Source organism: Elgaria multicarinata, chromosome 2 (assembly GCF_023053635.1).
Source record: "Elgaria multicarinata webbii isolate HBS135686 ecotype San Diego chromosome 2, rElgMul1.1.pri, whole genome shotgun sequence".
NCBI lineage: Eukaryota > Metazoa > Chordata > Lepidosauria > Squamata > Anguidae > Elgaria > Elgaria multicarinata.
Genome location: NC_086172.1, coordinates 91,935,058 through 91,948,294, shown reverse-complemented (window position 1 = coordinate 91,948,294; position 13,237 = coordinate 91,935,058). Strand labels below are relative to the sequence as shown.

General features: G+C 39.6%; 1 protein-coding gene across 2 annotated transcripts in view; it reads right to left on the bottom strand.

Annotated features, from left to right (window-relative positions):
* The window catches only part of PTPN5 (protein tyrosine phosphatase non-receptor type 5), a 64,604-nt gene that overhangs the window by 49,387 nt on the left and 1,980 nt on the right, over positions 1-13,237 (bottom strand). The window contains exon 2 of one of the 2 annotated variants that reach the window (XM_063118757.1): positions 10,486-10,617. Coding sequence is in view for 1 of the 2 variants with exons in the window: in XM_063118756.1 (XP_062974826.1) it covers positions 58-70 (13 nt within the window). In the remaining variant the exon portion in view is untranslated. Of the gene's footprint in view, positions 1-57; positions 121-10,485; positions 10,618-13,237 lie in introns of those variants that run through there. The other variant, XM_063118756.1, reaches the window with a different exon arrangement.

The window sequence follows — 13,237 nt, the reverse complement described above, 5'->3', positions numbered from 1 at the left end:
CACCTAAGCATTACTCCATATACTAGGATATTATCATATTCTTACATTCCCCATCACCTTGAAATCCCATTCGAGGCCCCCATACTAAGAATTTCTCAGGAACTCATAGCTTCCATTGCCTAAGAAAATAAACCACATTTTAATTATACATGTTTAGTTATATTTGCTGTCTTTAGAACAGCGCAAATTATGATTGCAGCTGTGAAATCATTTGCAAAATTAAAAAATGCCATGGATTTCATTTAGACAAAAGGTGTGTCCACACCTGCACAGATTCCTGTAACATATACATTTTTGTAATTGTTTTTTGCAATCTGCATAATGTTCCATATTAAGTGTTCCCCACTTATCTAAGCAGAGAAATGCTCCCCAAGGACAGTGCCATAGGCTTTAGTTCTCTTTGGATGAGAGCACACTGGAAATTCATACTATCTTCATATTTTACTGATTTGCAAATATAGAAGTAGAGCCTACTGGAAGCAGACTCCTACAGCAGGCAGCAAAACTGCTGATCCTGCATCAGGTTTTCAAACAGGGCAACAACACCCCAAGAATTCCTCAACTTCAGCTAACTATAGCTAAAGCCTCTCATCAATCTGCCTGAGTCCAAATTCAAATGGCTAACCACTTTAACACTTTCACTGTCCTTTTCCCAGGCTATGATGGCTGTCATATTCTGAAGGCAGGGAAGAGAGAGTTCAAACTATCAAAGAACATTAACATTCATTTGTTAAGCCGCAAGCTCACCAGGTGATACTTTACACAACATCAAAGTGATGGTCCAATTCATGCTAATCAAACCCACCAAAAATGTAATGGTATACTACTCATGAATCTTCTAGGATGATACTTCCTTTTTCACTCAAAATTGTGTACTCTTCAAATTGGTTGGATTGTTTCCAAGGTTTCTTCCTGTAAGCTAAGACAAAAAGTACTCTTGCTGCATGTCCCTTCAAAATAACAACTGCATGTTAACTCCATACTTTTATTTGTTCTATTCACTTTCTGTTTCACAAACAAGGCTACTTGGCCTCCCCTTAGTTCAAGAATCACCTAGAGTGACACAGAGATTATTTATTTGCTTAATATCTCACGCAAGTAACATTTCCATGAAGTTTGTCCAAAGTATACTCCATAACATTCATGTCAGGTCATTGATGAGGAATTTTCATATTGATGTCCATTCTCTTCTGTCTTTTTAAACATGAGCATGATTGGAATTCAGATCCAAATGAAAACCTGCTCCTAGGGATGGGGCAAAAATCCACTTGGGCCCAAGAGCTTGCCAGATGCTCTGGCCCTTCTGCGCCTCAGCAAATGTGCCTGGCAAATTTTTGCCCCATGGTCCCTATACTGACAAATGGGGTGCAGGTCCAGGCAGAACTCACTTCCACCCTGACCTGGGCACACCCTTTGTCCTTTCCCTCAATATCTGTTAATAGGGCCTTTAAGACACCCATTGCCCGTGGGGGAGGACTAACACAATTTCCTCAGCCTTGGGGAAATTGAGTTAGTCCTCCCCCCCTGCCAATAGGGGATCTTAAAGAGCCTATTAGCAGGGCTTTTCAGCCCCCACTGGCGGTGAAGGGGGGAGGAGGAGAAGAGTTTTTCCCTTCTATTCTAATGGCAGCCTCCAGAAAGTGTGTAATTCTCCCGGCACAGTAATGGTGTGCTGTGGGAATTTTGTACTTCCAACGGCCCCGGACATGCGCAATGCCAAGTGCTCAGCTGCACCGGCTCAGCCAGAAGAGGGCTGTCCAGGCAGTGCTTGGTATGCTCAGAGGGCACCCTCCCCCCAGGAGCTCGCCATTCATTACCTGCTCCACAATTACTGGAGGATACAAGGTAACAGCCCTTCCTCTGGGTTCAACAGAATAACCTGCCCTTTTAACAAACAGCAAGATCACATTCTGGCTGGCAAGGACTTTCTAAGCTCCCCAGAGTAGTAGTAGTAGTAGTAGTAGTAGTAGTAGTTGTTGTTGTTGTTGGAATAGTGGTTTTACAAGCACAGCTTACAGACACATGCATTTCATGGTGAACACAGCATTTTTTAACTATTTAAATTTTGCCAAGTTTCTTCAAATTACAACTAAATGAGACATAATCCTTTAACCATTTTCCGATTCTCTCACATTAGGCTAGAGTTTCTGCATCAGGGATCAGGCAACCCTCACCCTCACTTCAAAAGGTATTTACAAGCAAGCAGTTTTGACTTCTAGCAAATTGATCTGTCACTCCAGGAGCTTGCTGGGCAATGAGGAAGAGGTAGACAGTGAGAAAAAGGTGGCAGAAAGAGAGGGAGAAAAGAGGCTCTGGCCCTGTCCACCACAGGCATGGTGACCTGACAGATTACCCTCAAGGGAACACAGCTCTCAATCATAATATCCTATCAGTAGTCAAAGCAGTTCAAACCTCTTCATTGTGAAGAAATTCAGAGCAAACATGAACACCTCAGATTTTGCCTTTTACTTTCTTCCCAGCTGGAGGGACCAGGAAATAATTAAAAAACTTCACACTTGGGGCTACATCCAGAGAAACGCACACATAACAGGGCTGGTGGAAGTCAACTCTACCCAATTTTTGGGGACCCGCCTTTAACCACTCACACCAGTCAACTCCTTTTAGCAGAATCCGCTGACCCTCAGGAGGAATGGAGGCTCATTATCCTTCTGGTATAAACTGTGAGAGCTGGCTTCTTAACTCTGCCTTGTGAACCAAAGAATAGTCAAGCAGGCAGAGAAGGGAGCTGAAGGGAATTGCTCCCTACAGTATCAGTTGTAGTTCTATGGATTTCAGTAAAATCATTATGTATTGCTGTTTAAGCCCTTGAACAGAACAGACATCATACTGAGAGAGTAAAGGGAGACTCACCACATATCAAAACTCATACAGAGAATACATCAAACACCACATAGAGAAGGTATTTACTAGCATCTGGATTGCATTTTCAGTTGGAATACACAAAGAATCTCTAAGGCATAACCTTACAATCCTGACATGTGTCTTATTTTCTTTGTTTGTATAAATATGGTGGTGAGATGAAACAGTGAACAGCAAATAGTCTGTAGGAGCACTGCTGGTTCTAAGCAAGTATCTTGCCAATTTTGAGTTTACTTTACAGATTCCTCTCAGTACTCTTCCTTGCCTATTTAGTCGGTGAATATTGAGTGTGTCTATTCTCTTCTGTCTTTATAAACATTATTTATAACCTGATCCACAAACTACTCCAGAAATCCTATGTATTTATGTAGTAACTCATTGAAATTTCATAAAACCTTTCCCTCAGTTTTAAAACAAAATGCATCTTCCTTCACTGAGTAAAAATTCACTTCAGGCCAGTTTTTAGCACAGGATACAAAATCTAAATGTTTATGCTATATTTTAGACTCAATATTTATGAAGTAACAGGAAAAGGCTATCACAACAAAGAAGTAATTCTTATGAGAGCAGGTGCAGAAATTCCATTTACCTGACGAACCTGAAGAGAAAGCTTTCTCTGAAGCAAAATTTATTTTCCCCACAAGTATTTCCCTTTTTGATTTCTTCAAAAAGCTCAAAGTAGATCAGTCATCCCCAACCTGGTGCCATGCTGGCTGGGAATTGTGATACTTGTTGTACAATACATCTGGAAGGCTCCATGATGGAAAAGGCTTCAGTAGATTCTAAAACATTGACACACTTAGGGAGCAAAACTGTGTATGTTTAGACAGAAAAAAAATCCTACAACTCCCAGCATTCCATAACTGGCTGGGGAATGCAAGGAACTGAAATACTTTTTTCTGCCTAAAACATACATAAGATTGCCCCTTTAGGCTACAAGTTTTATTTTAATTTTTAAAAATATAATTTTTATTTTCTAAACTTTCAAACAATACAAACAATACAGTATAAAACACTACCCCATAATACATAATAATACATAATAAACAATTTAATAAACATATATTTTAACTTAATTTCATTTAATATAATCATTGATTAAAATTAAAGTGCTCCCCCAACCCTGGGATCTTATTCTAATTTCCAAAATCTCATTACTTCCTCTGGAGGTGTTTTCCCTCTTCCCTTTAATAATACAAAATCTAAAAACTGTTTCCATATTTCTTCAAAATCATTCGTTTTTATCATTCCTCTTCTAACTCTCATATTACATGTTAATTAATCGTTAATAGCAATATCCCATATTTCTTTGTACCAATCTTCTATATGATAAACCCCTTGAACCTTCCAGTTCCTGGATGTCATTAATCTTGCAGCTGTTAACAAATTTGTTATCAATTCTTTTGTCTCTTTATTACAATTCAATTCTCCATACACTGATAAGACAGTTGGTGTCTCTTCTATCTTCATTCCTATAATTTCTTTGATCTCATTAAACACCATTTTCCATAATTTTTGTACAAATTCACATTCCCACCACATATGTAAATACGATCCTTTCTCTTGACAGCCTCTCCAGCATAATGCTGAGTTCGTCTTATTTATCATATTTAATTTCACTGGGGTTAGGTACCACCTCCAGACAAGCTTGTAATAATTTTATTTTATCCTCAGGGACATATTTCTCAACACTCGTTGTTTCCATATCCCTTTCCAACTCTGTTGCCTTATTTGTTCCTGCAAATCAATTTCCCATACCATCCTACCTATGCTTTCCGTCTCTCCCTTTTCCACTAATATTCTATATAATTCACTCGTTAGACCTTTTTTTGGTTGATTTTCTCTTTTCTCATTTTCTTTTTTTAAAATCAACTCCTCAAACTTAGTAATTCCTCTACACTCTCCATTACCTTTTAACCATTTCTTCATCCATTGTTCTAATTGAATACAATTTATCCACAATATATTTCCCTCTTTTAATCTCTCCTTTATTTCTTCCCTAGTTTTCATCCTTTCTAACCAGTCTCTTAACTTCATTACCTTTCCTTCTTTTAGACTTTTTCTCAACCCTTTTTTTAATTTTTCAGGAAAGTTCGTTATTATCACTGGTGTTATTGGAGATATACTCGGGACTATAAAAACTTCTTGACTGTTAGAGCAGTATGACAATGGAATCAGTTACCTAGGGAGGTTGTGGGCTCTCCCACACTAGAGGCATTCAAGAGGCAGCTGGACAACCATCTGTCAGGGATGCTTTAGGGTGGATTCCTGCATTGAGCAGGGGGTTGGACTCGATGGCCTTGTAGGCCTCTTCCAACTCTGCTATTCTATGATTCTATGACTAAGTGTTTTTTATATATTCGCCAAATTTCCCAGTGATTTTTTAAAAGGGGGTTCTCTATTTCTTCCCCCAATTTTTTTTAGCATAATCTCTAAAAAATATATTTTCTAATTTCTATTCTATATCATCTCCCTTTCTAGCTTCCAACCAATTTAAATCTCCTATTCCTATCATACTTTCTACCACATGTCTCAACCTATTAGCTACATAATATAACTTTAAGTTTGGGAGCCCGAGCCCTCCTTTACATACCAACTTTTTTTTAAGTTTCGCCTTTCTATCTCCATTACAAAAATTATTTACTATACTTTGCCAACTTTATAATTCTTTTTCTGATATCTTTATTGGCATCATTCTAAATAAAAAAATACTTTTGGTAAAATCCTCATTTTTATAAGGGCTATTCTTCCAAACCATGATAAATTTATCTTTTTATATTTACTCATAACTTCCTGTTTCAAACTGTTTGAATTTTCCTTTTCCATATCTTCTAAATTCCTAGTAAGCCTGATTCCTAGATATTTAATTATTTATTTAACTTTCAATTTTTCTCTTTACTCTCCCACTCTCTCTCTTCTTTTTTACTATAAACAACATCATCTCTGACTTTGTTCAATTTATTTTTAATCTCGTCACCTCCTCAAATTCCCTCAGATGATGTTTTATTCTATCCATTTTCTTCAATGGAAAATTGTAGGCTACAAGTTTTAGATGGCCTGAAACAGGCTTGGTACAGTACAACAGCCACATTTACAAACCTCTAGACTAGCTCTACCAAAGCGTGTTATGATAGGTTGATTTATGGAAAACAGGTTCTGCTAGGTCAGGAAGGGAAATGCAGCAGATTCCAAGCAAAACAGAAGCCAATAGTCTGCTAAACAAAAAAAACAGTGTTTCCACATAGAGATGGATCCAAAATGTACTTGAAAAAACTTTGTATGTAATTGTGTATAAGGCTAAGCAAAGAGTATTCCACGAGAAACTGACTGAGTGCCCAATGCTGGACTTGTACTAAGTGGGGAATAAGAATGATTGACATCTCATACTAGCAAACCCAGTGTAATTTGGAGCAAAATCAGTAACAATACACATATAATCTTAACAGTCAATAAAAGCTATAATATCATTTATTATAATTGTATCCCACTCCAGTGAGCGCATATAAAGAAAGCCAATGTGGTGTAGTGGCTGAAGTGTTGGAATGGGAGTTGGGAGATCTGGGTTCTAGTCCCCACTCAGCCATAGAAACCCACTGGGTGACTTTGGGCCAGTCACAGACTCTCAGCCCGGCCTACCTCACTGGGTGGTTGTTGTGAGGATTGTGTACGCCACCTTGGGTTCCTTGGAGGAAAAAAGGCGGGATATAAATGCAATAATAAATAATACCATATTTCTTCGATTCTAAGATGCCATCAATTGTAAGACGCACACTAATTTCAGTACCACCAACAGAAAAAAAGCTTTGATTCTAAGAAATAATAAATGACCTGCAATTCTAAGACGCACCCTGTTTTTAGAGATGTTTATATGGGGGAAAAGTGCATCTTAGAATCGAAGAAATACAGTATATATACAATGGGGGCGGGCAGGATTGGCAGTTGCCTCCAGACTATTGCCTTTTTTTAAAAAAAAAAGCCTAAATATATTAAAATGGTGGTTTTGAGAGTGGTTAAACTGGGTCTTCCTGATATCCCTATAAGGCAGGGGTATTGAACTTTAGGACTATAGGACAACTCTGGCTCATCTGGGATCCTAATCCAGTCCTTTGGGGTTCTCCAGATGGCCATGCCCCCTTCTCCTGACTGCTTATTATTGGGTGGCTTCCTGGTTTTAATGCATTCTAACATTTTAGTTATTTATTACATTTTTATACTGCCCAATAGCTGAAGCTCTCTGGGCGGTTCACAAAAATTAAAACCATAATAAAACAACCAACAGTTTAAAACCACAAATACAAAATATAGTATAAAAAGCACAAGGCTGGGTGGCTTCCTGGTTTTTCCATTCTAAAAGGTTGAAATCCTCTCCTCAGGCTTAGTTACTGGCAGTAAGAGCTTTAAACTAAAATACGCTAGTATTTTTGTTATTTCTGCCCCACACCTTTGCCTTCGGCCCCACCCACCACTGGAACAGCTCCCCCCACCAGTACGTTTGTCTGGATTTTGTGAAATCTGTCCCATATATGTTTCATGGATGGTGTAGTGTTGCTTGTTCCGGCATTTGTTCACAGACAGGTTTGAATTTTTCACCCCCATTGTGTGTAAAAATACGTAAATAATTCCATAAGAAAGTTTGCAACAATTTACATAATTTATGTTAGTATGTAACATTTAGTGTCCTGTCCCCCATTCCATTCAACTTTTCTCTGCATATAATTTCCAGCATGGCATATGTCTCAGGAGAAATACACGCATTTTCATGTGAATAAATTTGCTTAAATTTCTGGAAAGTAAAGAAGAAAATCCAGAAGTCCACAGACTCTATGCGGCTTGGAGAGGTTGGTCCACAGCGGATTCCACAGGTCAGATTCTTAGAAATCTGAACTCATATGAGTCTGGCTTGAATTTCTCCAGCATCCGTAGCCACCACGCTGAAAGAAGTTCAACACCCCTGCTATAACTGAAGGCTGGTTCACATGTAATAGGCCTAGAGATGATTAACTTGCAGTAACATAGTCCAATCCTCAGGCTTACAGGTATGCAGGGTGACAGGTATCTCAATGGTTGTGGAGATGGTACCTTAAAGTACCTTTGCCTTCATTGAAGTCACATCTAAGCTGGGTACAGCATCCACGTCGATGTGCCAAATCCCAGTTTCTCAATGTGATCACTGCATCCCTGAAGGGATGAGCCCAGCCAAGCACAAGACAATCTATTGCAAAACAGCTGATTAAGTTGGATATTATAAAGGGGGGAGAGAGAGAGATTTACTCCCAGCTGGTTACTGACCCAAACTGAAGCACAGCACTGTCAGCAGATTTAATGGGAATCTAATCTTTCCACTGAAGAGCTGATCCAGCAATGCACTTCAAGCAAGAGCAAGTAGGCTCAAATTAGATGTTTTCTGAGAATCTGATCTTAAAGCTGCAGCTGAGAGTTCTGCTGCATTCAAGGGCTATCTCCCCACCACCCTGTCGCATCATTTCTAAAAATGTATTTGAACAAAGGACATGCCCAGGCATCTTTACAAAATTCTGCATTACTCCACATCTGAGGATTGACTTCCTCCACCCCATATGACTCAGCCTTATGTTATCTCCCATGATCAGGCCATTCCAGGCATTGATTGGTCAATCTGAATTACCAATCCATTCCCTAGAGCCTTTGCTTGTCAAATCTTCCTTTGTCTTTGAGTGGCTGACAAAGAGTCAAGACAAAAAACTAAGTCATGCTGCAGACTCCCAGGTGGGCCTCATCCTTTCCCCCATCTGCAAGCTGCTTTGATGAGTTAAGTTTTAGTTAGAAAAAAAATCTATATTTTATTTTAAAAACAACCAACCACTTCTGAACTTCTTTCTGCTTGGTTCTTGAATAAATATACTTCATTGAAACTGGAATTGAGCTAGTTTTGGAATTAGGAATTAGGAAAGGGGACTATCCTTCTCTGGAAGTGTAAAAGCCTGGATTCTCATGTGTCCGGGATAGAAGAGTTATTAATCACATTTAGGGATGTACAAGAATTTCCTTTCAGTTTGGAAATCACCCAAGCTTGTTCCGTTTGCAACCATGAATGCAAACTCCCTCCCCCCAAAAAAATATTCGCATATTCCCAGACTTGTGTTTGTGGTCAAAAACTGTGTGTGTGTTTTTTAAATGTGCATTTTGAAATGCGCATTTCCAAGAAATACACATTTTTCACACTTTAGTACACACTTTTGAAGAAATGCACACTTTGCCCATTTGAAATGTGCACATTTTTCAATAGAAAGAACCAAACAAAATGTGAGCAAGTTGTATTGAGGTTCAAAGTGAAGTTTAGAGAATTTCAGCAAGCTGGGACATCCCTGGTTCTTCCTTTCCTAGTCACGTTGATGGTGTTTACCTCTGAAAGTTACAACAAAGGTCGACTTGCAGCATGCCCTACCTTACAGGGTTGGTGATGCAAACTCCTATTTGTCACAGATTCCAATTAGTCCTAGATACTTATTTGATATCAGAGAAGTAGTACTCCTAACTAGAGTTTGCAGCCTGGCACTGGTTAGTAGGAAGATCAAATTCTGCTCAAAGACTTTATCACAAAGTCAGATGGGTGTACAGAATTACTGCTGTTACTACTCCATGGATTCTGTTTAAAGCATCAGGCACTTACAGCATAATCACACCACCTAAACAGGTGAGATCACATGTCTCCTTGCTACTACTTCAAAGGATAAATGAAATGAGCTGTTTGGTGCATCATTGTCGCTAAGTCTGCCCCTCTTTCTCCCCTTCCAGCTTTCTCCTCTCAACACTCCCATGCTTGTTCCCCTCAGGATGATCAAACCCATGAAATATTTCCAGTCCCTTCAGAAAATACAAAGATCACCAATTAGCCAGGTACACTCTCCTCACAATGCCTTTCTTCTGTAGTAGCATAGCTAGAGTCCTTAAGCTGGGCATAGCTCTCTTATAGCCACAAACCATCCAGTCCTCCAAAAACATACTTTTTAAAATAAGCATTTAAAGTAAGCAGGTGGTACATGTGTGTGTGACTGGGTTTGCACAATATGTCAGAGCAAACCACGGTGGGTTAGCATATAATCTGTGTGCTGTTTTTCTCCCCTCACAGTGGGTTGCTTCCCTCAAACAACCCACCCTGAGAACCCATGATCTAAAGTAGAGGTTGTTTTACCTACAGTAGGTTAGACATAGCTGCTAGATACAGATTTATAGTAAAGTCTGTTTTGGCCCTTTGTTAAAAGCTTCAAACTAATTAAATACTGCAAGCTCTGTGTTTATACCTGAGCTTTAAACTGAAGTAACATTACTAGTGTAGAGGTTTGTCTTATATGGAGTGGATGTTTGTTGAAGGTTGGCAAGACCTGTACCAAGGAGGTGAAATAATATATCTTCTTCCAGAGTATCCCTTTCTAAATCCCCAACTGAGGATGCTTATAACTTCAATATGTTAATGTTCTAGAGTATTTTGGAACATTTTATTTATTTATTTATTTATTACATTTTTATACCACACAATAGCCGAAGTTCTCTGGGCAGTTCACTATAGGAGAGCAGAAAATGGTTGTTGTTGTTTTTCAAAGTCAGGATCAACAGTAATGCACTCACCATCTGATAAACAGCTCAAATTCTCAGTCACATGGTTAGCTCTCCTGATGTTTTCTCCAGTACTCTTCTGATAGGAATGCTACTTTCTGGAAACAATACCTTGTATCTTTAAATGTTTTATGCTTTAAAAACCTTTAGAAAGAAAGAGAAGAAATGAGGGGGGGGGGAAGGTTGGGAGGAAACTTGTTTGGATCCTCAGCATATTTATTTGATCATTGTGTTTAAGATCATGGTGGAAATGTGTGTTGCAATGCCAATTTTCTGCAAAAGTGTATGAAAAATATCACAAAGATGTGCAATTCTATGAAGCCTATTATACAGCTACTTAACTAGGGGATAGGTGAATACCAATGTTGATAATTGAAACTGGAAAATATTGGCCTGCTGACAATGGTATGGGTGGATTGCATCCTCTAACTCATGGGTGGGGAACCGGTCTGAGCCCTCTGGTCTCCAGCCTATCATCCTAAGCTCAACTAGTTGTACAACAGTTTTCCCCACTGCTCAGTTGCTTCCTGATCAGGTGAACAGTGCAGGGAGGAGATTGCAGGGGGTTAGGATGCAGCCTCCCATCCCCGCAATCACCCCACCTCACTGCACAGCTGATCTGTGGAAAACAGCTGAGCAGTGAAGAAAAGGGGGCATGGCTGCAGAGTTCCCCGGCAAAGCTAAGCACAGAGGAAGGGAACTCACACAAGGCCGGTGATCTCTGTGGAGACTGCAGCTGGGAGGGAAGGTTAACCCTGAGCAGCGTGATCCTACTGACCACTCAGCAATTAGGCTTTTAAAAAAGCCTTTCAAATGAGCTAATGGCTGGCTTGTTTCCAACCCTGATTACTATGTGGTGGTGGTGGTGGTAGATTTTCATATGGGGTGTGTGCTTTGTCTATGAATGGATGTTTGTGTATGAATGAATGTGGTCTTGTTGATGTGTATGAATGGGTGGATGTATGCGTATACGAGTTTGTGCTTTGGCCCATTTTTGGCAGCCCCCAGAAGTTTAGCCATGAGGGGATAAGAATGTAAGAAGAGCTGTGCTGGATCAGACCAAAGGCCTATCAGACCAAAGGCCCACAGTGGCCAACCAGATGCCTATGGGAAGCCCACAAGGTAATACATTGCCATCATGATTGGTAGTTAGTATTATACTGTTAGTATTATTATAATATTATTATTACTGTTAGTGAATTTGTCTTAACCCCATTGAAAGCCATCCAAGGGCTCATCTACACAAAGCAGGATATTCCACTATGAAAGTGTTACAAAAGTGGTATATAAAAGGCAGGAGCCACACTACTGCTTTGTAGCAGTATTGAAGTGCATTGACAACTGTTGGGGCCCGTGACACATACCATATACTGCTTTCATACCACTTTCATAGCATTATATCCTGCTTCGTGTAGAAGTGTCATGGGCCCCAACAGTGGTCAGTGCACTTCAGTACCACTATAAAGCAGTAGTATGGCTCCTGCCTTTTATATACCTCTTTCATACCACTTTCGTAGTGGAATATCCTACTTGGTGTAGATGAGCCCTAAGTTGACAACCACCAATTAATTTTGCAGCTGTGAATTCCATAGTTTGACTATGTACTGGCAATCAGTGTGTAGACAATACCGAAATAGACTGACTGACGGTATGAGACAGCTTCATGTGTTCATGTATATTCCAACCTTCTACATCTCCAAACACAATGGAAAATCCCTGAAACTGATACAAAGCAATCTACATGGCATCAGAGACCTCCTGGGATCCACTTTCTGGCAGTGAGCCCTCAAAGATGTGGTGTTTCTTTCCTTTCCTTTTTATAAGGGATTAAAATTACGATGTGCTCCATAATCACTTTCTTTTATTTTGCTTTCCCCACATGTATCTTGTAGCCAAAGAAAGAGCACTGTAATATCCAATTAAGCAAAAGGAGGATGTTGTGTTTTTAGACATTTGTGGGGAATGAAGCTGGGATTTCACGTTCTAAAACTGAGTTAATGAGGATAGAAAACCAGATCTAATTAACTCGGCAGCAACAACAGACAACACAAAAACAGTAAGTGGCTTTAGCCATTAGCCCAGTGCTTTGGCAAAAATATGCCCACATATGAAATGTAGTCAGCTTTCAAAATAGATAAGTGTGGACCTGGGAAACCTAGAATTTATTATTTTAATGCTAATTTTCCCTTTTTCTGGCTTTAAAGACAAGTCTTGATTTCTCTGCACTCAATTACTGCACAAAGTATTATACACAGGGGCCTTACGCAGATATTGGAATCAATGTGTGACAGTGGATGGAGATTGTGCCCCACTCTCCCACTCATGGGTTCAATTTTACATTTGAATAGTATCAATACAGCACAGCCCAATCTTTGAATTAGAGACAACAATAGCCCATCACATAGCCCTGCTTTAGAAAACAACTACTGGGTTTGGACAGCACATTAACTCATGACGGGTTAAATAAACCATGATGATTTATTCAACACATGATGGCTTAGTGTGTCATCTGTGAGATTTTTCCTAACCACAGTTGCTTATTTCCCCAAAATAAGCCATCCTGATAACCCATGGCAGCAGTAAGGGTTATTTAACCAATCATGGGATGGAGTGTCATGTGTTGCACAAAGTGGGTTAAGTTGCATGCCTATAGAGTCGCTTGGCCAGAGCAGCCAAAAGCACTGCTCCCGCTCTGCTCCTCTTGGGGATTCTCTATTTCTGAGACCTATCTAGCAATAGATTACGCCACATTGGAAAATCAGCT